Source organism: Grus americana, chromosome 10, assembly GCF_028858705.1.
Source record: "Grus americana isolate bGruAme1 chromosome 10, bGruAme1.mat, whole genome shotgun sequence".
NCBI lineage: Eukaryota > Metazoa > Chordata > Aves > Gruiformes > Gruidae > Grus > Grus americana.
The window spans coordinates 3,400,289-3,424,637 of NC_072861.1; the positions used below are offsets into that span (position 1 = coordinate 3,400,289).

At 53.0% G+C, this 24,349-nt stretch overlaps 2 protein-coding genes across 4 annotated transcripts in view; both read right to left on the reverse strand.

Annotated features, from left to right (window-relative positions):
• Positions 1-185: 185 nt before the first annotated feature.
• MAN2C1 (mannosidase alpha class 2C member 1) lies at positions 186-12,546 on the reverse strand. 2 transcript variants are annotated; one of them, XM_054837299.1, is made up of 26 exons: positions 12,416-12,546; positions 11,812-11,937; positions 11,444-11,567; positions 10,464-10,534; positions 10,051-10,228; positions 9,387-9,576; positions 8,807-8,913; positions 8,521-8,631; positions 8,052-8,144; positions 7,806-7,922; positions 6,991-7,086; positions 6,538-6,683; positions 6,057-6,180; positions 5,735-5,856; positions 4,844-4,929; positions 4,146-4,316; positions 3,789-3,871; positions 3,512-3,606; positions 3,309-3,413; positions 2,961-3,117; positions 2,490-2,633; positions 2,278-2,387; positions 1,623-1,702; positions 1,365-1,510; positions 883-986; positions 186-801 (listed from the first exon to the last, which is right to left on the reverse strand). In XM_054837299.1, the coding sequence occupies exons 1-26, from the start codon at positions 12,505-12,507 to the stop codon at positions 684-686; spliced, it is 3,096 nt and encodes a 1,031-aa protein (XP_054693274.1). In that variant the 5' UTR covers positions 12,508-12,546; the 3' UTR covers positions 186-683. The 2 variants fall into 2 exon arrangements, with proteins under 2 accessions (XP_054693274.1, XP_054693275.1); XM_054837300.1 differs by lacking the exon at positions 11,444-11,567 and having other exon boundaries at positions 12,416-12,527.
• Positions 12,547-15,012: 2,466 nt separating this feature from the next.
• SIN3A (SIN3 transcription regulator family member A) overlaps positions 15,013-24,349 on the reverse strand; it is a 32,539-nt gene continuing 23,202 nt past the window's right edge. For both annotated transcript variants that reach the window (XM_054836891.1, XM_054836889.1), the window contains exons 12-21: positions 24,159-24,275; positions 23,197-23,435; positions 22,519-22,702; positions 21,762-22,335; positions 21,167-21,336; positions 19,999-20,172; positions 19,092-19,184; positions 18,668-18,762; positions 18,215-18,422; positions 15,013-16,026 (exon numbers count right to left, since the gene is read on the reverse strand). In XM_054836891.1, coding sequence (XP_054692866.1) covers positions 15,796-16,026; positions 18,215-18,422; positions 18,668-18,762; positions 19,092-19,184; positions 19,999-20,172; positions 21,167-21,336; positions 21,762-22,335; positions 22,519-22,702; positions 23,197-23,435; positions 24,159-24,275 — 2,085 coding nt within the window. In that variant the 3' untranslated portion in view covers positions 15,013-15,795. The remainder of the gene's footprint in view (positions 16,027-18,214; positions 18,423-18,667; positions 18,763-19,091; positions 19,185-19,998; positions 20,173-21,166; positions 21,337-21,761; positions 22,336-22,518; positions 22,703-23,196; positions 23,436-24,158; positions 24,276-24,349) is intronic.

A 24,349-nucleotide genomic window follows, 5' to 3' on the forward strand; every position in this document is an offset into this window, starting at 1 on the left:
TGGGCCGCAGCACACTTCCCCTCCACCTCACCCCCCCAAAAACTAAAGGTAAGCTCTGCTTCCCCAGTCCCAGGAGTGAGATCCTGGTGAGGAGGACACTAAGAGAGCAGCAGCTAGAACAGAACCCCTGGGAGGAGGCAGATCAGTGCAGTTACTTGGAAATAAGTGAAGAAAACAGGCTGGAGTTTGTTTTCATGTAATTCTCCTCTTTACTTGTGTTCCCCTTCTGCAAGGGCAGTGCAAGAGGCAGGTGAAGGGAGAAAGGAATGACTGTAGTCTGTCTTTACACGCATTGCCCTGTTGCAGCTTATCGCTGCTTGGGTCTGGCCAAGACAAAGGCTGAGACATGGGAGCCACTGTGGAAAAAGCTGCTGCTCCCCAAACCTCCCGGAGCTGGAGCAGAGGCTGTCCCACAACCCTAACCCACGCTTCAGCTGGCTGCGAACTCCCTTGGGCCCTCCTTCCCTGGTGAAGCAGGGGGTAACTCTCCTCCTTTCCTGAAGAATATTGTTGTTTTCGAGCGCAGCTCTGCGATGGCTGGGTGGGGAGCGAGGGAGAGACTCTGCCCTTCTCTGGAACCACATCCTTGCACAGCTCTTGGGATGGGGATAGCCTCAGGTTGCGATTTGAGCTCACGGTGTTGGTCCGGGTCGCCGCAGCGTCAGCAAGGGCGACTGACAGCGTCACCGCCTCAAGACCAAGAGGACGGAGAGCACGCGGAAGGGCGTGAAGGAAAGCCTCACGCCCTGCTGCTCCAGCGGCAGGCAGCCCCTTGCAACCGGCCGCTCCAGCAGGTCGCAGCTGGGGAAGAAAGCAGCAGGTGAGGCCAAAGCGACTGATCTCCTTCCCCGCACGCGCCCAAGCCCTCCAGCACGGACTTACAGCATCGCCTCCTCAACGGGGAGGGAGGTCTGGAGCCAGGCAACGACCGTGCTGCCGTGCGCTTCATACAGCCGAACCACCACAGCTTCGGGTCTGTCCTCAGCCTTTGGGGAACAGCACAGACGGAGGGTTCAGACAAATGAGACAGGCGCATCCTACCCTACGCCTCGGGGTACAGCCGACCCAAGCGATTGTGCTTGGGGGCACACACGTTCCTGACCCACCCGCACTGACTGCGGCTGCAGCACCCACGTACAGACACGGATACTACCGCGATCCCCGGGGCGAGTGCCCGCCTGGGCCGGCAGAGAGGGGTGCTAACCCCCCTCACCCTCACCTAGCAGGACATGCAAACCAGAGCGATCACTGTTTCCGCTCAGCTGAGCCTGCCCGCCACCCAGCTGCAGGGGAAAGAGCAAACCGTGCTTAACAACAACAGTTTCACCCGTCTGCCCTCCCCGGCTCTGCCCCGGGGGACTTGCCTGCTTGACAGTCTCCAGCACGACCGCAGGGGAGCTGACAGAAAAGGCGCTCCAGGCCGGGCACTCTGCAGAGCTGGCCGGGACCGCGTGGAGGGGGAAATTCAAGTTGTAGGCGTGCTGGATCACACCGGCATCCTGGAAGGAACCTGCAACACAAGAACCTCTAGCCAGCCTCTACGCGGGCACAGCCAGATGCGCTCGCCGGAGCATCCTCCACCCCGCACGTCCCCACAGGAGCCAGCTCTGCCCGTCGCTCACCCCGGTGAGGCATCACGGCGTAGGTGAACTGGTGATACGCGATGTCTGCGGTGGCATCGGGGGACTTGGGCGCTCTCAGCCTAAGGCAACAAGAGGTAGGTGGGACTGGTGGCTCCGTCAGCCAGTCCAGAGCCAGAGGAGCACTGGGACAAGACAACTGCCTCCACCCTGCCACCTCCACCCAGCCAACATGCTGCTGGTTTCTGGCAACAGCAAACACACCCTGGAGAAGGTGTCTCAGAAGCTAAAATTAACCTTTGAATGGTGTTTTCCTGTGAAACTTGGGGCCGATGGAGTCAAACTGAAATACGTAGAGTTTCTCCTAGCTTTGTACACATCCGTAACATTGCTGTTCCTTCCCTCTCCTTAAGCCTGCCCTCCTGGGGTACGTTTTGGCCAGCAACAGAAAAATTACTTGGTGCAAACGTGGACCTGATCTCTCCTGGATTATTTATGAGCATAACTCATCGGAATTACCTTATCTTAGTCAATTGTAATTAAGTCAGCCAAAAGTTCTCAGGTGACTTAGACTAATACCAGACTATTTCCTTATTAACTATGATCATTTAGGACCAGGCCTTGCCTTGACTTCTAAGAGACACCTCAGAAGGCAAAGCAACTGCTGCAGCTCCGCCCTCACCCCAGCCCTACTCACAGCGAGAGGCTGAGGACGTTCCCGTGGGCCGATGCACCGTATTTGCAGTCGTTCAGCACTGCCACCCCAAAGCCGTGCTCGGAGAGATCCAGCCATTTGTGAGCCCACACCTGCAGGAGGTGCCAAGGGACATATTCATCACCACACAGAGCTACTGCCTGGGGACCAAAGGCAGCCCCACCACGGGAGGACCAAAGTAACCTTCCTCTCACCTCAAATCGGGCCCAGTCCCACGACGTGTTCCAGTGCGTTGGCCGCTGCAAGTGCCCAAACTGGATCTCGTAGGTGGCGTTTGTGCTCCGGACCTGCACGGGGAACTCCACCTTCAGGAACTTGTGAGCCTCCTTCCACTCGACCTAAATGTGGTAGCGAAAGGACGTTATCACTGGAGGCTGACAGGGAGAGCCTGCACTTACCATTCCCCGCAGCGCAGCAGCCAGCTCGCACCCAGACCAGACCAGGCACAACACAACAGACAAACTGGGGGGGGTCTCTCTCCCAACCTTGTCCCTCAGGACCCCCTCCCTTGGGCTGCCTTCCCCTGAGGCAGAGGAAGAGAGGCAGTGGGGAGCTCCAGGGAAGGAAACAGGAGGGGGAACGTAATTCAGACACGAGGTTTAGCTCCCCAGGGCCCTGCCTGCACAGCACAGATGTTCATATCGCGCGGCAGCCGCTGGCCAAACCTGGGTCAGGAAGCGGAGGTACGGGCACGTGGCATCCAGGATGATCTCCTGGGTTACGGTGCTGCTTTCCCCAACCTGCAGAGAGAAGCTTGCGCTTCCCCGCAGGCCCCCAGCCAGGGTGATTTCCAGAGGCCTCAGCAGCGTTATCACTGGCTTCCTAGAGAAAGGGATAAAGGCAGAGCTGGTCTCAGCCGGGCAGCTCCAGGCTCCCAAATCCCAATCCAGCCTCCCACACAGCAGGCAGTGCCTTCTCCGGAGTGAACGCTCCGTTACAGCTAGGACTGACAGGGAGGTGAGAACCTCAGAGTAAACTCAAAATCCAAGCACTTGCATGCACTGCTCCTCTACCTGGTTTCCAAGTGATAATCCATCACATCCCAGGCATCCCAGTACAGGGGGATATCATCAAAGAGTGCAAACTGGTTGGCATAGCAGCCATCTGGGATGGACTCTCTGGAACAAAGTGGAATAGCATAAGAAGAACGGGCAGTGGAGAAGGGCGTACGGTAAGAAAAAGACTCGAGAGAGGTTTGAGGAGCCTGGTCCCTTACCTCTCAGAGTCCACCAGCCGAAGCGAGGTCAGGCGCCCCATCGCATCCAGACAGACTGCAATCACCCCATTCTCCATGGCAACGGAGCCATCCTCCTGGGGGAAAGGACAGAAACCGGCATCACAGACCCACGCCTGTGGGAGCTCAGGCAGGTGCAAAGTGCCCCAGGTGCAAATCTAGCGTGCAGACTTGCGGCGCGCTGGATTTCCTAGATTTCTCCCCAATCAGCCTTTGATGCAGGGTACGGCAACGTGAGGACAAAGGCAGTTGTGCTTACCTGTTTCCTCACTGCCACAGGCTGAAGGGGTGGCAATGGCTCCCGCACTAGAGCGTAGCCCATGCTGGGGACTGTCACCAGAGCTGGAAAGCAAAGAGGTTCTGTTCCAACATCTGCCCCAGACCTAACCCTAAGTGACACTGCGCTGCCTTGCTGCTCTCACTCGGACATACCACCTCCTTTCATACCCTCCTCTTCTTCATCCATAGCAACTTGAAGTGGGATCAGCCCCAAGGAGCAGTTTGGCAGGTCAGTAAACCCTCCCCAGGGCAGGGAGAGGCAGAGTATTTCTTTGCTAGTTGTCTCTGTCCTTGTCAGAAATCCTGGTACACGAGTTACCCCCCAAGTTAGACGTACCTAAAGTCTCTGGTTTGGCTGGCTTGGTCCTGGAGATCACCTCGGTCCGTTCCCAGGGCAAAGTGTTCAACACGAGGGTGCTCTCGGTGCTCCCTGCCTTGGGCTGCAGCAGGTCCCCGCATAAGGACTGCACGGCTTCCTCCTGCAGCTGAGCGCCAGCACTGCGGATCTCTGAGCAAATAAAAGGCCCGAGTTGGAGCCAGCCAGGCCATTTCTCACATCCGAGAGAGTTTCTGGTGCTCTCATGCAAAGTACGTGCACTTTAGCTACTTCCAAGCTACAATTACCAATTACTGTTAGTATTAATTACTATTATCTATTAGTAATTAACATTTATAATTATTCTTAACTTTGCTATTACAACGAGCTACACCAGCTCAACTGGAAAATCGTGGAGCTAGAATAAAGCTACTGCAAGTGCCTGTGGGCAGGCAGGAGCAAACTTCAGCTCCCACCTTTGCCAGGGTCTATCCTGGCACGCCAGCAGCAAGCAGAGAAATCAATAACTCGGGTTGTTTTTCAATCCCTTGGGCTCCCCTGCTCATTCCCTATTGAGTTAACACTATTACAGACACATGCCTGCACAGATTCGAGCCGTAGCACCTGGCAGACCAGGACTGAAACCCCTGCAGCTCCATCAGGCAGGAGCCAGTGTGCTCCAACGGAGAAACGCCCTCCTAACCAAACTCCCTGCTCACCGGAGTAGTATTGCAGAGCATCCTCAACCACGAGCCGGATATAGCTGCCTGGCAAAACGTCGTGGAATTGGTTGAGCAGCAATAACCTAAAAAAAGAGAACAGAAACCAGGTGAGGAAGCAGGGGAGAGCACTGGATTTGATCTGGCTTACTAAGGCCTGTATGCAAGCTGGATTAACTTAATAACTGTTCCTTATCCCCCCATTAGCAAACACTGGAGAGAAAAGGATTTTTTCTGTAGCACCCTTTAAATCCCATCGCGTTAGGACTTGTCAACTGTCATCTTAGTAAACCACAACCGTGGGGAGTAAGAGCTCATTTTTTTATCCCTTGGGGCTACCAGATAGACTGCTGCACAAATTCAGACAAGTCCAAACTGGCGAGGAATAAGCTCAAGTCGGAAACGAAGCTTCCAGCCAGCAGAGTAGCGAGGCTTTGGGGCCATCTTCCAACGGGAGAACCAAGCAAAGCACTGAAACGCTTTCCAGGTGGAACACCCATCAGTTTATGGAAGGGGTGGCGTATCCGCAAAGATGCCTACATCCTAACTATGCACCCCTCTCCCACTCACTCAAGAGGCAGTTCAGATGAAGACAGGCTGTGGTCAGTCACCCTTCTGGCTCCAGCTGAAGGAGATATCTGTCTTCAGGCTGGGAGATAAGTGACCATCTCCCACCATCAGCCCTCTAAGCTGCCCAGTAACTGCCCACACCAGTGTGGTCCGACTGGTCCAGGCTAATTTTGCTGTACTGACAGCAAGGATTTCCACCCAGACTCAGGCAGGGACAAGGAATGCGGAGCGGTACCTCAAGAGCAGCCGGCTCTCACGTTGGAGTCACCAACCCTCCCCACATCCTCCCCTGGTACCGTCGGTGCTCCCGTACGCCCTCACCTCCAGAGCCGCTGCAGCTGGCTGGCAGGATACTGGAACGCGCTGTCCCGCGCCACAGCCAAGGTGCTGAGCACTTCGACGTCGTGGAGTATTTGCTCACACTCCCGATTCTCCTTCTTTATCTGGTGTCAAAGCAAGGAGAGAAGGAAGATTCTCAGGAAATTGGGAGCTAGGAGTGGATCTCTCATACCAGCAGCAAAAGCCCAGCTCCAGTGTAGGAAGGTTGGTTATTTGTAGGTGTCGTGAGTTTGCCATTACCAGCCAGTTATTTTTTGCCACAGATCAGGAGGGAGACCGCTGCCCCCATCCCGTGTGCACTCACTTGGGCCTGGGTGGTGTACGTGCCGTTGTGCAGCTCGAGGAAGAGCTCTCCCACCCAGGTGCACAGCTGCGATGATTCCCTCTCCAGGACTGAAAAGAGTCGGTCAGGAGTGGAGATCTGAACCCTGCAGGAGAGAGGCACAAACTACGATGAGCCAGGGGAGAAGCCTGTGACAACATCTAATGCTACATCCCGACCAGAAGGGTGACAGCCCCGGAACCGAGACATCAGAGACCCCAACACAACCACACACAATGTTCCCCCTCAACCTCCTCCTAACCCTCTCCCACTCCACGCTGCTCTTGCTGCCTGCCACGGAGATTTGGACATTCCCCAGGCAGGAAGTGACTGCCAGGCACCACTGCTGTGCTCCCAGGGCTCCCTCCTTTGCACACCCCCTTTCTTTTGGCACTGCTGAAGGCCAGGCCCAGCTCAAAACAAGTGTTCCTGCAAGGAGAGAGGAAGGGAGCTCTCCTCTCACCTCGGCAGCCCATCTGTATCACTCATTCTCTTCATCCTGTCCAGCATCGTCTGCGTAGGGCCCCCTCCTCCATCTCCAAAGCCAAAGAGGAGAGCGCTGTCATTCACACGTCCTTTGTCCTTGTTGTTCTTTACGGTTTTCAGCATCTAGAGGGGTTTTTGGACAGCTGCAATCCCCTGGCACCCAGCCCCAGCTCTACACAAGAAAGCCAGCTCAGCCTTTAGGGTGCAAAGCCCAGTCCTGCCCCTCTTCCCAACCCCAAACTGCCAAAATCAGGCACGGACACATCTCGGAGGCAGGCAACTGACTGCCAGGCACCCAAACAGCCTTTGTCCAGCAACGCTGCCACCTATCCCGCTGCCTTCCTGGGCAGTGCCCTCTCCTAGAAGCCTCAGATCTGGCCCTGAGGAGCTGGCACTGCATTTCACGTGCAGGTCTGGCAACCTCACTCACCTCCTCCACTCGCCCATGCATCCCGTAGGAGTCACCAGGGGGGAAATGGGTCAGGACTCGGGAACCGTCAATGCCTTCCCAGAAAAAGGTGTGATGCTGGAGGGGAGCCAAAGGAAAGCGTGGTGTCTCACACAGCCCCCTTGTACCACACAGTGCCAAAACGTGTGCTAAAGCACAGCCCCGTTGTTCCCAGGAGTTCCCAAAAGGAAATCTCTGGTCATGCCGGTACCAGCAAGATAAATTCACCCTTAGCTCAGTGTTTCCAGGCTCCTAAACTCATCTCCCACACAGAAGCGTGCGTGGAGGGCGTACTTCAACCACATCAGCACAGAACTCGTACACTTAAAAGCCCGAGCTTCCTCGCAAGGCCTGTCAAACACACAAAGTCCAGCACCTTTGTCACCAGGGAAGTGCACAAGCAACAGGCGCCTCTGAGCCCCCTGAGGATTCAAACGACAGATCCGTGCAAGGAGACAGTTGCACAAGGATGGGGAATGCCACAAGGGCAGGGGACAGCAGAGGAGTGGCCGGGTTTGCTGTCCGCTAGCCCTGCAGACAAGTCACAGCTTCCCATCTGGAAGCAGAGGGAATCTGTAGGCCAGGAGCCCAGCCGGGATCTCTACCCATGTCTTTCCTTTCCCCTAAAGCCTGACAGGACATTGCTACCGCCATAAACTGGTGGCTTCTGGAAGAAGAGTCTGCGTCAGCTGAGCTGAAGGACCGGCTTGACCTGTGGAACCAACAGGTCCAGTCCTGCAGACATATTTCAGCAACCGCACGTCCATCCCCCTGGGAAGAAGGAAAGCACAGCTCACCGGGAAGGCGTTCACCAGGTTCCAGCTGAGCTTCTGCGTGAGGAACCGCTTGATCCCACAGCCACGCATCAGCTGGGGCAACTGGGCCGAGTATCCAAACGTGTCCGGCAGCCAGAACTGGGAGCAGAGGCGACAGCAGCAGAGGGAGAGAGACACACGTGAGTCACACCGGCCACAAATCACAGCCTGAGCTCATGGAGGGTTTCTTGGTAGTCAGGCTCTGGTGTGTTGGAAGGGAGCAAGTACCTCTGAGCAGATCTGGCCAAACTGCTCCTGGAAGAACCGCTGTCCCTGCAGGAACTGCCGCACCATGGACTCCCCGCTGGGCAGGTTCCCGTCCTGGGGGAAAAGCACAGGGAGTCCATGCGGAAAGTCAGAGGTCGGGGAAGGTGGGGGGGTCTCGTGAGTGCCCCATTCCCACCCATCCTGACCTGGCAGATCACGGGGAGGATCTGAACAGAGCTCAGCAGAGGGTGAAAGGAGGAACAGAGCTCAGCCAGTCCAGATCAAAGCTCCTTTCTCAGGGAATGCGATGACTTGGGGGAGGGATGGTATTTTTGCTAGGCTGGACACTGCAGATGGCTGCTGTTTTCTGGGTCCGGGGACCACCGACAGGCTCAGCAAAGGCTCTGCTCTCCCACGCCAGTGTCAGGCCCAGTCCCAGCAGGATGGCGCAGGGAGGCTGCAGGCGAGCCAGGCTCACCACGCTTCTCACCATTTCCACCCAGGTGCCTCCGACAGGAATGAACTGCCCCTTCGCCACGAAGTGCTGAATCTGCGCGTAGAGCCCGGGGTACCAGCTCCGCACCCACTCGAACTGCTGCGCCTGCCAGAACACAGAGGTCAGCCTCAGCTCCCTCCGCATCGCTCCACGCCAACGTCCCTCCTCTCTGCAACTGCACAGGACGCTCCCGGTCACCTCCCCAATCTTGTTTTGAGACACGGTGGGGAAGCAACACGCCACGAGCAGCAGGAGAACTCCCCAGAGGGAGATCACTCACCTGGGAGCAGGTGAAGGTGAACTCCGGATTGCTCTCCATCAGACGGACCGCCGTGACCCAGCTCCGAGCGCACTTACGGATGGTCTCCTCATACGGCCACAGCCAGGCTGCGGGGACAGGCACGGCCCCGCCGTGGTTATTACTCGGCACAAGTTCCTTTGGGAACGGAGCTGTGCTGCCTTTCACGGATCAGCCAGGGAAAATGCTAGCGCAAAATGCTGTCCTTTGACTAAGTGCCTGATAGCAACACAGCCTGGGGCCTCCAACTCCCCGCTCTCCCGCTGCCTTTCTGTTGAGATTGAAACCCAGGGCCTGGAAATTGAGGGGGGAAGTCCAACAGGTGGAAGACAGCTGTCTGGAATTCATCCCTCATCACCAGCCCCATCAGCGCTCCAAAAGGCACAGCTAGCCAGACACACATTCCCCTGCCTCGGTGACAGGCCAGCTGTGTGGCAGCACACTTTCCCTTCCCTCAGGGCACAGTACCCAGTGCCTGGAGCCCAAGGGCAGCCAGCTCTCCCCTTGGGCAGCACGCCCTGGCCTCCAGGTCAGCAGAGAGGGAACGCTGTGCTGCTCTCACCAGAGTCAATGTGGCAGTGACCCATGGCATGGATGGTGTGCTGGCTCTCGCCGTTCCTCTGGCTGAAGATCGCTGCAGCCAGGTCACGGGCAGCGGGGAAGGTGGACGGGTCCGTAACATCACACACGTTGATCATCTGGTTGGCAGTGTACAGTGCGTGGAAACTCCTCTGGTTTTCCTCCCCGAGGAGCTGGGGTTGGGAGTGATAACAGCTTGACTCGGAGCTCAGCGCATCCTCTGGCTCTGAGCAGCTCTGTGTACCAGCTTGGATGCTGCCCGCCCCAGGGAGAACCTGCTACCTCCTTCCAACACCTGGCCCTGCCAGCAGCGCCAGGTAAACACCGTGGCCCTGCTTCACAGACACAACCTGATGTCTTTGCTCACGTGCCTTCTACAGCCAGGTTACACATACGCCCATCCCAGGGGGCTCTACTCTAACAGATCCTGCCTTGGGGCAGAAAGTGGATGAAAAACCACCTGCAGCTTCTCTCCGTTCAGTTTTCTCCTACACTAGACAACGTCAATTGTGCTAAAGCAGCAGGAGCAAACATTTGCTCCTCCAGGGCCTCCTGGTGGGAGGAGACAGGTCATGGAACGGTGGGGGAAGGAGATAAAATGAAGTTGTGGAAAGGGCGAGAGGAGGGAAGAGAAGGAGCTCACAGACCTTGGCCATGTCCAGCAGTATTTCCAGATCCACCAGCAGTTCGTAGACATTCCTGTTGAAGACGACCAGCTCAGCCTTGCTCAGGGTGAACCTCCTATCAGGGTCCGGAGGGGCGATCATACTGCCCTTGCCGGCCCCAAAGAGACCGTTGCAGGCCAGCTCCACGTACAGCGTCAGGCTGGACAGCAAAAGAAAACCATCAGGGAGCAAACCATAACCAATCGGCCGGGAAAGTCCATTCCCCTCCCCATGGTGGGACTGGCCTGTCCTGAACAACAGACAGAGCCCCTGAAAGCCAGATACTTCTCGGAGCACCCGGACACAGACAAGGATGTCTCACCCCAGCCTCCTGGCTTCAAACAACACCCAGCTCCCCCAGTGGTGGGGGGGCTCTGGCCAGGCTGACCACCCACCTGTGGGGCTCCGACTCTTTCAGGCTTTTTGTCAGGATGTAGCTGGTCTTCTCACCTTCTTTAGTCAAACCCTGCAGGGGAAGACAGCACATTTAACACACGGCTTCAGAAGTCCATGACAGCAGCTGGATGGGCAGGACAAGACACATCCAGGTGGATGGAGGGGCCTTGGTCCCACGTGCTGTGGGACAATGCTTCCCACAAGAACAACCGGCATGGAAACTGCTGCTGGCCCCAGCAGTAACACAAACCCTGCAGACACCACCACAGAGGCTGTAAAAGGTCACCTGAGCCGTTCCACCACGCCAAAGCAGGACTGAAGTTGACTTATGTGACAAGAGTCTGTCCCACTGTTCCTGACAGCAGTGGAGATTCACATCTCGGGCCCAATGCTTGCCTATCGTTCTTCCAGGACAGATTTCCTAACACCTAAGCAAGGGATTTTCAGCTATTACTGGTTTGCAGATCAGAATTTTAACTCCTGGTGGGGGGCAACCTCTAGAAAACAGACTCAAACCCACCACCAGCAGGCTTGCCTTTCTGGGCCAAACTTTGGAAATAGCCCACAGACCCTCTGCAGTCTGACAGCCCAGCTTGCAAACCACGGGAGTAGTCCTCTGTCCCACCCCACGCATCAGACTCTTCACAAAGACTGCCTTTCTCTGCACAGCTTCCCATATTTAAAGACAGCTCTCCTGTTGCCTCGGAGATTACCACTTGAGGCTAAACAACTCTACAACTACATATCCTCCTTCTGTTTTCCTTTGCAACCACTCTGTCTAGACCTCCAGTCATTCTTGGTTCTCTCCTGTTGGTCCACGTGTTATTTTACGCCCCCCAACATGCACAGGCATTCCTCCGAAGAGCGCCTAACAAACAGGAGGGGCTTTCTTCTACTGCCCCATCGCAGAGGGCTAAGGGAGATAACCACTCTGCACGTAGCAGAGCGCCTGGCACAGCCCTGATGCATGCCTCCTTACCTGGACGGGCTGGGCGTCTCGCCACACCATGCCCTCCCCATCGCTCTCCCAGACGAAATGCACTTCCCGCCCTGCCCATGCCGGGGGGATGCTCAGCTCCACCTTAAACCAGCACGTCTCCCACCTGGAAGAGAGCAGGCAGCAACCTCAGCCCACCGCTAAGACCTTCCCTGGAGGGAAGCCACAATTCCTCAATCTCCCTAAGGGCTTCTGGGCAGACACCTTCTACCTAAAGCACGCGGAGAAGAGAATTATCATCTCATTTCTTCGCCACTGAGAGCTCGGGAGGATTCAGGCACACAAGTAACGCTGAAGAGACGAGCTCCAGCCCTGCCATGCTCGCGGCACCACTGAAACCGAGTACTTACGTGGGCCCGAAGGAGTCTCCCACTTTAGCCGGTTTGAATTCCTGCCTGACGGCCTCATCGTACCAGATGCGCCGCGGGGTCTGGAAGCAGGAGAGCGATGCTGGCGGACAGCTATCCCCAAAGAGCCTGTGGTTAGAGACGGCCGGGACACAATTAATAAGGCCAGTTCTGTGGGGATCAGACTGGGGGTGGGGGATAGCGACCACCCTCCTTTCCCAGCATGGCTGGGAAATCTGCTTAATACACTCATAGATTTAACTGAACTACTGAGTAATAATTTGCCCGGTTGAAGGGGCCTCCAGCAGCCGAGGAGGGCTGGGGGCGGGCAGGGGGGCGGCCAGAAGCTACCGTGCCAGCAGCACCCTGCGGCAGAGCTCCAGGCTGGCCCGGGGCTGGGTGTGTGTGGGTGTGTGTGGGTGTACTTTGCTCACTGAGGCGCCCCGAGCCCCGGCCGGCAGCGACCCGGGAGGGGAAGCGACCTGCCCTGAGAGGAGCCAGGGAAACACACACAGGAGCAGGCCCGGACGCGGCGCGGCCAGCCCAGCGTGCTACCAGCGCCCCAAAAAGAACCCAGAGAGGCGGAGGAGACATCCCCGCCGCCCACCTGCCCCGCAGGTTGCAGTCGGTGAAGTAAATCTCGGAGAGGAACTTCTCCACCCGCTCCAGCGCCGTGCGCCGGTGCTTGAAGGCGGCCATGATGGCTGGCCCCAGGCGCTCTGCGCATGCGCGGCACCCCCCCTCCCCGCCCCTCCCTTCCCGGGGAGGGGGTCGGCGCATGCGCACGGGGCGGCGCGGCCCTGAGGCGGCGGGAGCGGCGGTTCGTGCCCCGGCAGCCCCGCTTCCAGGCGGCCGCCTACGGCGGAGCCGGCTCGGGGCAACCCTCCGGGTTGTTTGGGAGGCCTAAGGGTCTGTCCCGGGAAAGGGCCGGGTCTGCCTGGTTGTACCGAGGTGTCCCCGGGTGACAGGGCCTCGCCCTGCCCCTGAGGAACGGCCTCGCTCGCTCCTTCCTCCGGTGGGTCTGAAACGCGCTCCCGGGGATGGCGGTGCTCGCTCTGCCGGCTCTCCTCCCTCTCTCCCGGCCTCAGGGGGAAAAAAAAAATTAATCGGCTAATTATTGCCTCCGGCCACCGCGAAACTTTGTGCGTTATTGGTAAATTAATTGGAAACCAGAAGCAGAACCCGAGTCTCGTCTCTGGGCCCTGGGCCTGAGCGATTCCGCACCCACCTCTTGTCCTCCCTGCCAGCCCCTTTTCCCTCAGAAACGCCCCAGGTTTTCATTGTGTACGATTGGGAAGGAAGAAGAATCTGTAACACAATGATTAGCCCTGATATTTTAATGGAAATACTGCACTACAGTCAAGTTTACAACATTTGTATAGAAATCACATGGATCATGGGCCGAGGATCACATTACAGAATACAAAAAAGCAAGTTCAAATGAAGAGAAGGAAAAAAAGGAAGAAAAAAAAAATTCAAAACCAAACCTCTGCTATTGTACAGGCTGGGAGCAGAGCTGGGATGCCAGACGGGAGGGAGGGCGGCCGGCTGCCGAAGGCAGAGATCTCCCTGCGGCGTATCCTGGGGATCCGCGCCAGCCCCCCTTGCGCTCAATGACATGCAGGCACAGACTCCTGGGACAAGACACCCACCAAGCAGCAGCAGCTGTTACTTCCAAGCTGGTCCAAAGTCTAAATCGCCCAAGATTTTCGCTTCCAGATCACCTTGAGCATACAACAGGAAAAATAAAAGGGGGAAATAAGAGAGCGGGGGAGCGCACGTGAAACCTTTGAAATGGAAGAGGACAACGCAAGAGCCTCTTCCTGCCTTGGAGGAGAAACGAGATGGGTAACTTATTGCTGGCAAACTGTGAATATTCCCCGCTGGGCTCTTCCCTCTCTTTCCCTCTCTCCGTAGAAGACTTCCGTTCAAGATCTGCACGCTGGCTGCGAAGGAGCAGCAGCCCCTCAGGGCCCCGAACTTCCACCCCGGCTGCAGAAGGACCGGTGAGGCACGCGTCCCGCTCCGAGCTCGCTCCCCAGGTCTCTGCCTGCGGAAGGGAGGAGAGCTCCAGTTCCGGTAGGAGAGGACCTGCTGTCTTGGAAAAATAAAATAAATCCCTGGGAGAGGTTTAAGCAGCAGCAAAGCCCTGCTAGCAGCTCCCCAGACAGGGACGATGGAAGCATTTTCGGGTGCTTAGGACTGGCAGCAGGGGTTTGTGCAAGGAAAGCTGCCTCCTTTGAGGAGGAGAGACAGTGCAGTTGTGGCTGTCGTGGCTTACGAAGTCCATGCTGACTTCTTTTTTTTTTTCTTTTTTTTTTTCTTTTTTTTTTTTTTAAATCTGAATCTTTCCCCGTGTTTTAAATATCTGCCAGCGCTAAACTTCTATACTTAAAAAAATAGATATCATCCCATACGTGGATTTCACTAATGAAATGCACCGAGACCCACCCCCTCACCCTTCTCTTGCACACACGCACCGCACACAAACACACACGCAGAGCAGCTCTATCAAATACTGGTGTGGTACTTCAAATGATGTTTTCTTCCAATACTGAGAAGGAAAAAAAAAAAATTACATCGGCACAATCACCCCCAGGTAAATAGCTCAGCAACACTTCCCAAAAGCGAAGGTCCTTGGAGCTGGAAGACTAGGTGGATAAAAATTACCCACCGGGAAAAACAAAAATTTAAAAAAATTAAAAATTATATACTATATATTTATATATCTTAACAGGCTGCTTATACCTCGGTTGTGTTAACCGCAAAACGCACACGCTGCCTCTGCTTTTGCTTTTTCCTCTCAGGTTGTGAAGCCAATCGTACAAAACGGTCGGATGCGCGGCCTTCCCCCCCCCCCCCCCCCTTCCCCTTTTCCCCACCCCAAAAAACTGCATGCTGTCACGGTGCCTTTCAGACCAGGAACGGGGCTGTGGGTGAGCGAGTGTCTTCCTCCAGTTAAGAACAAAGACATTATTTTTATTTACAAAAAAAGGAGAAAAAAGTTTCCACACAAAAGCACTACAATGATAACTCCCTTTGGTAAAAAGTGTAATAAATGTCTTCGTCAGTCTGTCTGTCGGTACTAATTCTCAAGCCACCTGGTACTATGGTACACAAGAAGCTAGTACAGTTATGCTAGCACATCAAGCATACTTCCTTTAATAAAAACAAAACAAACCAAAAAAAAAAAACCAAAAAAAATTGACAATTTGTACATTTATTTACAAAAAAGGAGGGGAACATGTTAAAATCGTGTTGTTCTCTGTTGTGTGTGTGTACGTACATGTGTGTGAAAAGCTGGTGCATGGCACTAGGAGAGACTAGTAAACAAGCAGGTACAAAAAAAAAAAGAAAAAAAGAAGGGGAAAACAAAAAAAGAAAAGAAAAAGAAACAGTTCCACCGGCACTAGAAAGGACAGACCGATCTGCACGGGGTGAGTCCAGCCTGGCAGGGAGGAGAGGGAGGCAAGAGGAACCCAGGGTCCGCTCCGTGAGGCGACGTCGGGCTTCCCCACGGCCCCGCGCAGGAGCCCGGCCGCCAGCGCCAGCGTAAAGGGAGGAGAATCCGTTCGCGACAGGCACCTGGGGATTTCGGGACACATCCGAACGGTCCGGTCGTGGAGAACCTCCGGTTCTCTTCCCTCGTCGTTCAGGGGCTCCGGGGAGTCAATACCTCGACGCTGCTGGTGTGTACGAGCTCGTTGCGTTCCTCTGGGATGGCTCAGTTCAGAGAAGGGTCCTTCCCGCTCTCCGGGGACGCGTGCCGAAGTCAAAAGGGCCGGCGACCCGCGATCCCGGCGGATATCCGCGTGTCCCTACAGGGAATCCCGCTGGTGACAGGTTGTACCAGCCACGCACTAGTCAAGTGGCCATGTTACGGAGATACACAGTGAGGGGAGAAAGGCATCTTCCTCCTTTCCTTGATGCGCGCACACACACACACATCTCCCGGGCTCTTCCCTCACCCCAGGGCGGGGGGAAATCTTACGGTGTCTTGAATATTGTGCCGTATTTGACACGGTACTTGTTAATGCTCACAAAGTGCAGGGTCTCTGTGTCACAGGTGGTGGTGCAGGGCACCAAACCCTCCAACCCTTCGCCCATTAGCCACTTGTTTGTCTCGGCTGCCATTTCGCGGGGTACGTGCTCCTTGGTCCATTTGTCCACCCAGGCTTGGAAGCGCTGGTGCAGCCGCTTGCTCACTCTCTCGTGGGACTACAGAAATAGGAAGAGGCGTTAGAAAAAGGCGGCTTTGGCCCCCAAATTGCAGCACTATGCAAAGCTCAGGTGCTGTTCGACACAACCGAGGGGATCAACACAGACACTAGCTCTTGCTAACGACAGAGGAAAAGCTCTGATAAAGGCCCCGGGCTCTCCTCTCCAAGGCAATTACAGTGGCAAAATGAACTCGGGAATACCAAAAGATTTATGCTCTTTGTTTAATTCAGCGGCTCTCAGGCTCGGGACACAGAAGATATCCCGCAGGAGCCCGAGAGCTGCACGCATCGCCCAAAAGCCCGGACCAAGCAAGCCCTGCTCTCCCCAGCCCTCGGGGTCTGCCTCCAGCCCGCCGCGGATGGGCACGGTCCCGGGAGAGAACAAGCTGAACACGCGTTACACGTCAGGGGACCCAGCTGCTCCGGAAAAATTAAGAACCGGGTCGAGTCTAAAAGGTTTGAGAACTGCTGGCTTCACAGAAGCATCAGGAGAGAATAAACCGCACACGTTTTGGAGTAAAAGCATCTGCCTAAGGAATGTTAAAATCCAGGACAGATGGTTGAAAGCCATGGCTTGAAAGCCATGACTACAGTCATAATTAAAACCAGCAAATATAATTAAACCTCAAGATTAAAACTTATGTATTTTAGTATTTGGTTTGTTCTCCTCCCAAAGGCTGACTGCTTCTCAGTGTTAACCGCTAATAGATTTGGAGTTCAGTGTCGCTTCTGCAGCTCCTTTGGTGCACCTCAGCAACCGAGGGGCTATGCTGCATGCTCTATATGCAATAATTTGACTTACGTTCAGATTCTCCCTGAAAAGCACTTGGCACATAGTATCCTGTTTATCAGATTACTTTTCCTTGAGGTTTGTGGAATGGGATAGACAGAATTCAATCAAAACCCTCAGTATCGGCATTTCAAAGAGTTACTACTGAAATATAACACTCTCATCTGATGGAAACGCAAGTTTAACAAAATGACTTTACAACTAATGAAATAAAACCATTATTCCTATTTCATCAGTAACAAACAGGTGGTGAGTAGTTGTTTTCTAAGTCTAAATACATGACTAAAACGGAGCCGTGAAGGATGATTTCCTAGGCAGGAAGCAGCGCGCACCTCTCCCACTCCTGCATCGCCCAGGGAATTTTCTCAGTGGTCAGTGGTTCCCTCAGAAAAGCAGATAATTTCATAAAAGTGAAAACAATCTCTGCAGCTACAGAAGAGACAGAGCCTCTCAGGTACCTCTGCTTCTAGTTGCTTAAGTTAGTAATTTTTGCCTGCATCTGGCAGGTTTTACTTTCTTTTACATTCTGAGCAATGGCATTCTGCTTAACATTGTGTTTTAAATAATTATAATAAAGTTATAGCCAAGTATTTCAAACCTCAAGTCTAAATAGCCAGACTAGAAGTGGAGTTTGCTGCTGAAGCTCCCTGCTCTTCTCTACTGGGATGAGAAAACTAACTTGAGTGTCAAAGCCTTTAGAAGACCAAATTGGATTTCTCCAGTCAAATTTCCTTGAATTTGGTCAATGTGGAGTCACAGGCTGTTTTCACCTTGAATAAACCCCAACCTTTGCAGCTCACGAACAGGCAAAGCGCCCACACTTCCTTCCTCCCCTGCATCTCCGCTCCCCTGCCTCCCCACCTATCCCAGTCACATCCTCCTTCCCTTGGCCCAACAGCTACTTTCGGCACAGAGAACCAAAAGCAAACTTCAGTAACTTCAAAAAGTCGAATTCCAATTTAAATCAGGAATCAGGAGTATCGACCGCTAGATGTGAGATGTCACAGACTTCTCCCCTGGGTCCAGAACTATCAAGCCCTGGAAAAATATCCACGGGGATTTTTTCCTGTATGAGTGACCTCACCACTCCCATCCTTGCCACAAAACCAGCTTTTCTAGAGCTGCTCCAGCTCTCCGTGACCGTGGGGACAGGAAATGACGAGGGGATGGTACCCGGGGTGATCCACAGGGACAGAAGGCATTTGATGCTCTGCATTCTGCTTTGGAGAAGCCCAGGAAGAACAGGCGCTCTCACATGTCACCACAAAGACCGCTGATTGTTACCCGTCGGGATGCCCAAAGATGTTTCATCTGACTCTCCCCACCTCATCTTTGGGAGAAGGGGGTCCCAGGAAACACCAGCTGCCCACCCCCCAGTCCTTCCACTCGCTCCTACCTGCTGAGCTCGCAGCAGAGCGGTCCTCCTGTACATGTAATCCTCTGATTTGATCACGTACACCATCTTATAGGAGTTCAGTTTGAATTTACACTCCAGCTTGTCCAAGCTCTCCACGTTCTCCATGGACTTCTTACTGTTTCCCTCCTTCCCTTCCTTCTCCTGCTGCTCCCGACCACGCTGACACTTACGGATCCGCCTCAGATTCCTGCAAACCAGAGAATCCCTCTTGGAATTAGTGTTCACCCTCTAGCAGTATTAGGCTGGATGTAGCCGGTAGATCTGTGCTGGCCTCTCAAAAGCCTGGCAAACAGCTTGGAGCACAACTGCCTGTTGCATTAAAATACAGGCGAGACTGACCATCCAAGCACTGTGCTGGAGCGGTCGGCTCTGCTCTCTACGGCCAGATAAAGCCCATGGGGTAGGGGTTCATGGCACAGCCTGGCCACTCACCTCGGCAGGAAGACTGGTTTTTGGGCCAGGTGCTCCCGGAGCTCGGGGGAGGTAGAATCGGAGTTGACGTACCGCTCCACGTAGTCCGACCAGCGCTGGAAATGAGCACAGAGCAGAGATCAGGCACTGCCTTCCCACCAAACAACATGGGATGGTTAAGGAGGCTAAGCTGGAAGTTATACGGATGAACACAAGGTCGCTTTTGAATGCTCCGTGCATCTTATCCCCAAAAAAGGCAGGTACAACGTTTCTCTATGTGGTTTTGAGGGTTTTCTAATACAAAATAAACCAAGAAGGATTTGCCTGCTCACAACACTGAAAGCCCTACGGCATCTCTCCTCGATGCTAACGGACCACAACAACAGTCAACTGGACACCCTCGTCCAGCTCATCACAGTCGGCTCTCTGGGCAAGCTGCTCTTACCTCTGCTTCTACAGGGTCATCAGAGTTCTCCTCTTCTGTGTCCAGCAGTTCAATGGTTAACTGAACTTGACCTCTGCTCTGAATGAACATCAGCTATAAAGAAAAGGCAGAAGGGACTTTGGTAGGAGGTTTTGAATCAAAAAAAACAACCAACCTCAACTTCGCAAAGGGAGAATGAGGCAAGTTTGCAGTTTGAAGGGAAAAAGCTGTGCTTCCGACATCCTCGACAGCAAAGGGAAAACACTAGCCACAGTGAACAATCTTTGCGGAACAGAAAAACAGTAAAGCTTCTTGAAAAATCTTTCTTTTTGTTGTTGCTTTTGGAGTGGTGCAGGTCCTTCTTGAGCCCCCAAAATAAATTTGAGGGCAAGGGAAGAGAGCTTATACGCACAGGCTTTTATCCAAAGTACTTTACTCGCTCAGAAAGGGTCTGACCACTTCCTGCGTCTCAGGCAAAGGAAGTATGGATTTGATTAGCACAGCGCACCAGGTTTCTTTAGCAACGTATGCAGTCAGCAATGATTTAATGCCCAGTCAGTATCAGCAGATCTCCCCGCAGTCATCAAAGGTTGAGACACAAGAGAAACAGGAGAAGTTTGAGCTAACAAATTAAAACCGATACGATACAACCCAAAGATGTTGTGAAGTGCGAGGGATATTCATTGCTGTTGCAGGAAATCTATTTCTCCTTGAAACCTCATTTCCAAGGGGCCATTACAGAAATATTAACCTACGTGCCAAAAGCCGTGGACGTGCCACCAAAACCTTCAATTTTTAGAGCTACAGAAAGTCCTCAGGTGCCTAAAAAAAGACTCCCTTTTTACAGGGCTGGTGCCTCTCCCTTCTTACGAGGCACCCACCCTCACTGCTTGCTGCTTTTACAATGCGGTTTGCAGCCCGGTTTTACCTTGAAACAGTTTTCCTCTGACATGAGCTGCTCGGCTTTGCGCTGGTACGCGGCCTCCAGAAGAGTACGAGAAGACTGGGAAGCGAGAAGACCTCCTGTTGCTCCGTTGCTGTTCTCCGAAAGGTAAAGGTCCGTTACCTGCACGCAGATCTCGTCGCTCACTATGTGCTGGAGCTGCAAAAAGGAAGAACACAGGGAAGGTGTCAGTCAGAGAGTCTGCTACATGCTCAGAACAAAAAGAAACAAAGATGTAGAAACAAAGGTTTAAGCCTAAGTGGGGGAAAAAAAAAACAAACAAAAAAAAACAAAAAAAACATGGGCAGGGAACATCCTGATCAGTGGCAGGGGAGGAAGGGCCAGAGCACCGTGACACAAGGTATCCCCTCCACAGCAAGGCACCACTGCCGTGTCTGAGGAGAGGGGTGGGAGATTTAGTATCAAATCCTTATTTTGTACAAGTTGAAAAATCAAAAGTCGCTTGACTGTCTTTTGAATTCTGTTAATCTCTGGACTGAAGTACAGAGCTTCTGAAAAGCAGCTCTTCCCTTCTGAAAGAGGAAAGGCCTTTCAAGCCATTCCACTTCCAGCCCCTTGTGTCTGTTTTTGTTCTTTATGCTACAAAAAGGCGCATGAAGAATTTTTCCCTTGATCACACATTCTTCCTACCAGCCCAATAAAAGGACGAGAGTTTAACAGCCCAAATGAGCTACTCAAACAGCCAGATAAGAGAGACATAAAGCTTTTTAGAAAAAAGCCATGCACTGCTCCTACAGCACTGGTGAAAAGGAAAGAAATTATTTAAGTGTCATTTAATTCTTTTCTTCCCCCCCCCCAAATTAAAGCAAGATTAGCTCTGGAAACGCTTTGAAGTTGAATACTTATATCCTAAAACTTCTGGAAAACAAAGGGAGAACTCTATACACACAGAGAGGATATTCTCAATAATTTAAATACCTCAGAAATTACCTTTTATGATGTCTCTCTACATTGGTGTTAGAGCTGGGTTAAAAACCACTCAGAATTTACCTGCTCACCCCTGAAATTCCCCATTTAGGCATACAACATTCCCCCTCCGACGTGGGCCTGGGCTCTCACGGCCAGAAATAGCCCGGCTACTTTCTCTACCCTGGACCGTCCATCCACCCTTCCAGCCTTTGCTGGCAGTCACCTGTCGAACAATGCTCTGGATCAGCTTGTCCATGGTAAAGGCGATGTAGGCATGAATGGTGAACATTTCGCGCAAGGAGTCCTCGTACTGCGACGAGTCCATGTTCCCATCCAGGAGATTACGCACCATGTCCAGGAAGGCTGGGTAATAATCCTCAACATCGATGTCCACTGCAACAAGAGAGAAGGGGAGAGATGAACACACCACCTCCAGGAAGAGTTGCTTTCAGTTTTGGTCCTTCGACTACCCAGCCAAGCTGAAGAGTTACTGGAATAGACTTAAGTTTGTCTTTTATAGACATTTCAATGAGTCCTTTTAAGGCCACGGGTACTTTCATAGTCTCTTGCTTTCCAGCTCTAGCCCCCTCCACGAGGCCTTTATTGCCAAAAGACTTTTTAAAGCTATTTAAACCCCACGTACCCCACACCTTCCCATCTCCTCCCTCAATCCAGTGCTGCCCAGCGACAATAGAGATCGATCCCCCCGTCCTAAAGGGTGACAGGACACCAAGTAAGCCCTGTCAACAATAAAAGTAAGCCCCTGTCAACAAATAAAAGCATCTTTCTTCCCCAGCCTCCCACCAGCAGTCACTCACTAGGCTCCTTCAGTCGCAGCTGGATGGCAGGACTGTCGCTCTTGTCTCGTTTTATGCCCAGCACTTCCCTCTCCCACTCCCTTTCCCGCGTCTCCTCTTCGATCTGCCGCTCGGCCTGGGTGCAGATCCTCAGCAGCCGCAAGCACAGGATCTGATGCAGCCGCATGAATATGTACCAGTTGCTGTTCACGTAGAAGAGATTGTAGACCTCATCCATGCCCCGCAGCTTCTGGGCCGTCGTGTTGTTGAACATCAGCTTGGTTTTGGGAGGACTGCCCCCAACACCGTTGTGCTTTTTTGCAGCCCCGGTAGCTTCGTCCACATCCATTTCCTCTTCTTCCTCCTCTTCCACATCTGAGAGTTCACCCCGCTGAGCAAACAGCAGGTCTGGAATGAAGTGATACATGATCTGCTTGATTTTGTACTTGTCCTCTTTCTGGATTCCCGTCTGTCGCTTCACGTGGTGGATGATGAGAGAGGCAGCATCTTCCAGGATCTGCTTGTCTTCATAGGCTAGTGATAGGTGTGGGCCTGTGGGGACTCCAGCGTTGTCTTCTGAAGCCTGCTCTTGCCTCTACAAATAAGAAACACAGCACAGAAATTAGTCCCAAACACCTCTCTCCACCCGAGAGCCTTTCAGAAAGCTCTGCCAGCGGCGCAGAATTCCTCTCTCATCTTGCGGTGAGGAACAGGAACTGAGACCGCACTTGCAAACTAGAGAAGCTCGAGGGAAGGAAACTATTGGTGACCGTCTTACCTCATCATAGATGCTTTCAATCTCATTAAGGAGACTCTTTGACCTCAGGACCTTGGTATCATTCTGCTTGAAGTTGATGCCCTGGTGGTCCAAGGATTTCAGGTAATACTTCTCATTCTGCTCTCGCCAGACTTTATTAAATCCTCTCTGGGCTTCTCGCCACTCTTCCTCTTTCATCTTTAACCTTGGATCAAGAAAACAAGGGTAAACTAAGAGACATAAAGGTCCCACTCTGAGCAGGTCCCACAGTTCCTGGCCAGCGTAGAGAAGAGCTAAACTCTTTCTGAAATGGGGCCCACGGTCACGTACGGCCATGGGATTTGGAAAGGGATTAAATTTAGCCCTGGAACAATCCATGCAGTACAGACAGTTTTCTCATCTTACACACGATGTTGACGCCGGGGAAGAAGCAAGGTTTAAGAGGAGACAAGAAGAGCTTTACATCCCTCCAGCTGAGCTGGTAAGGTTTTTGTTTCAGAAGGGTAATTCCCGCTTTCTAGGTGATTATTATGAAATACAGCCAGTGACCAGAACCTAAAATGCACTTCTTCACTGACAGCCTCGTGGAGGTCACGCCCTTTAGGGGCGGAAATTAGCTACTTTTACAGAAATCCGGATCACGTATGGTGCGTTATCCTTTGGTAGAGCCCCGGGGCAGGGTGCTAGAGCAGTCAGTACCTTTTCAGTACAATGGGAACAGCCACGGATGGGTTCTTCCGAAGTCCATCGATGATGTCGGCTGCTTTGTCAGCATATATCCTCTGGAGAGCCTTGCGGTGGATCACCTCCGAAGTGCCACCCAGAGTGTTGTCCAGCCGGAATTTGGCCTGCTCTTCGGCAGACAAGCGCGAGAGTTTCTTTTGGATTGCCTCAAGGACGCGGATCGTTGCCAGGTTGGTCTCCAAGACAACATCCAGCTGAAGCGAACGGTGCATTAGCCATTGTTGAATAGATAAAACATGATACTTCACAGAGGCTAACATTTAAGCGACATGAAACAAGAAGCCGTGCATGTTTAACAAGGTGTACTCGAGCAGTGGTTTCCATGTTCGGCTGCTCTAAAATAATCCAATTATATTTTATCTGCTACCTAGATAATACTGCATAAGAATTTAAAGGCTACCAGAACGATACTGTTCGAAAATTACATTTTCCACCTGGGAATAGAACACAATTGACAGTTACTCTACAGACGGACGTGCCAAATCCAAGCGTTTGCAGGTAATTGCCAAGCTAACTTCCATTTCAAGTCAAGACGTCAATCATTTAACATCCTGAACGTATCGCTTTTCAGATTATTACAGGGGAATGCACATTCTTGTGCATTACGTGGGCAGTAAGAACAGAAAAGGTGCATCGATTATACACTGGCCATTGAACAATTTCATCCGGAGCGGTGTGAACGAAGAGCTCTGCCCAAAAAGCGAGGGGCAGGGGTGGTAGCTTGGAGCGGGAGGTGGTTATGCAGCTGCTGCTTCGTGCATTAAGAGAACACAAGCTTTTATGCAAAAAACAGGTGATAGACACACAATAAAAACAGATTCTAAGCAGTAATATTAAAGGTATAATTACATCGAGATTGTTAACTGTTCACAGAACCCCAAGCTTTCCGAGACGTGAATCGAGGAAAAGCAATTTACCTCGAAACGCTCATCCTCACACCTGTAGATGTGCTCTTCGTATTGCGTCTTCTTAGAGCTCACAAAGGTGGAGTCTTCAGACCAGGACGGGAAGGAGACCCAGGTGTCATTCAAAACCTTTGAGGGAGATGGGGGGAGACAAGAGTCGCGGTCAGTGACCCAAAGGGATCACACTTGGCCACTTCTGAGCC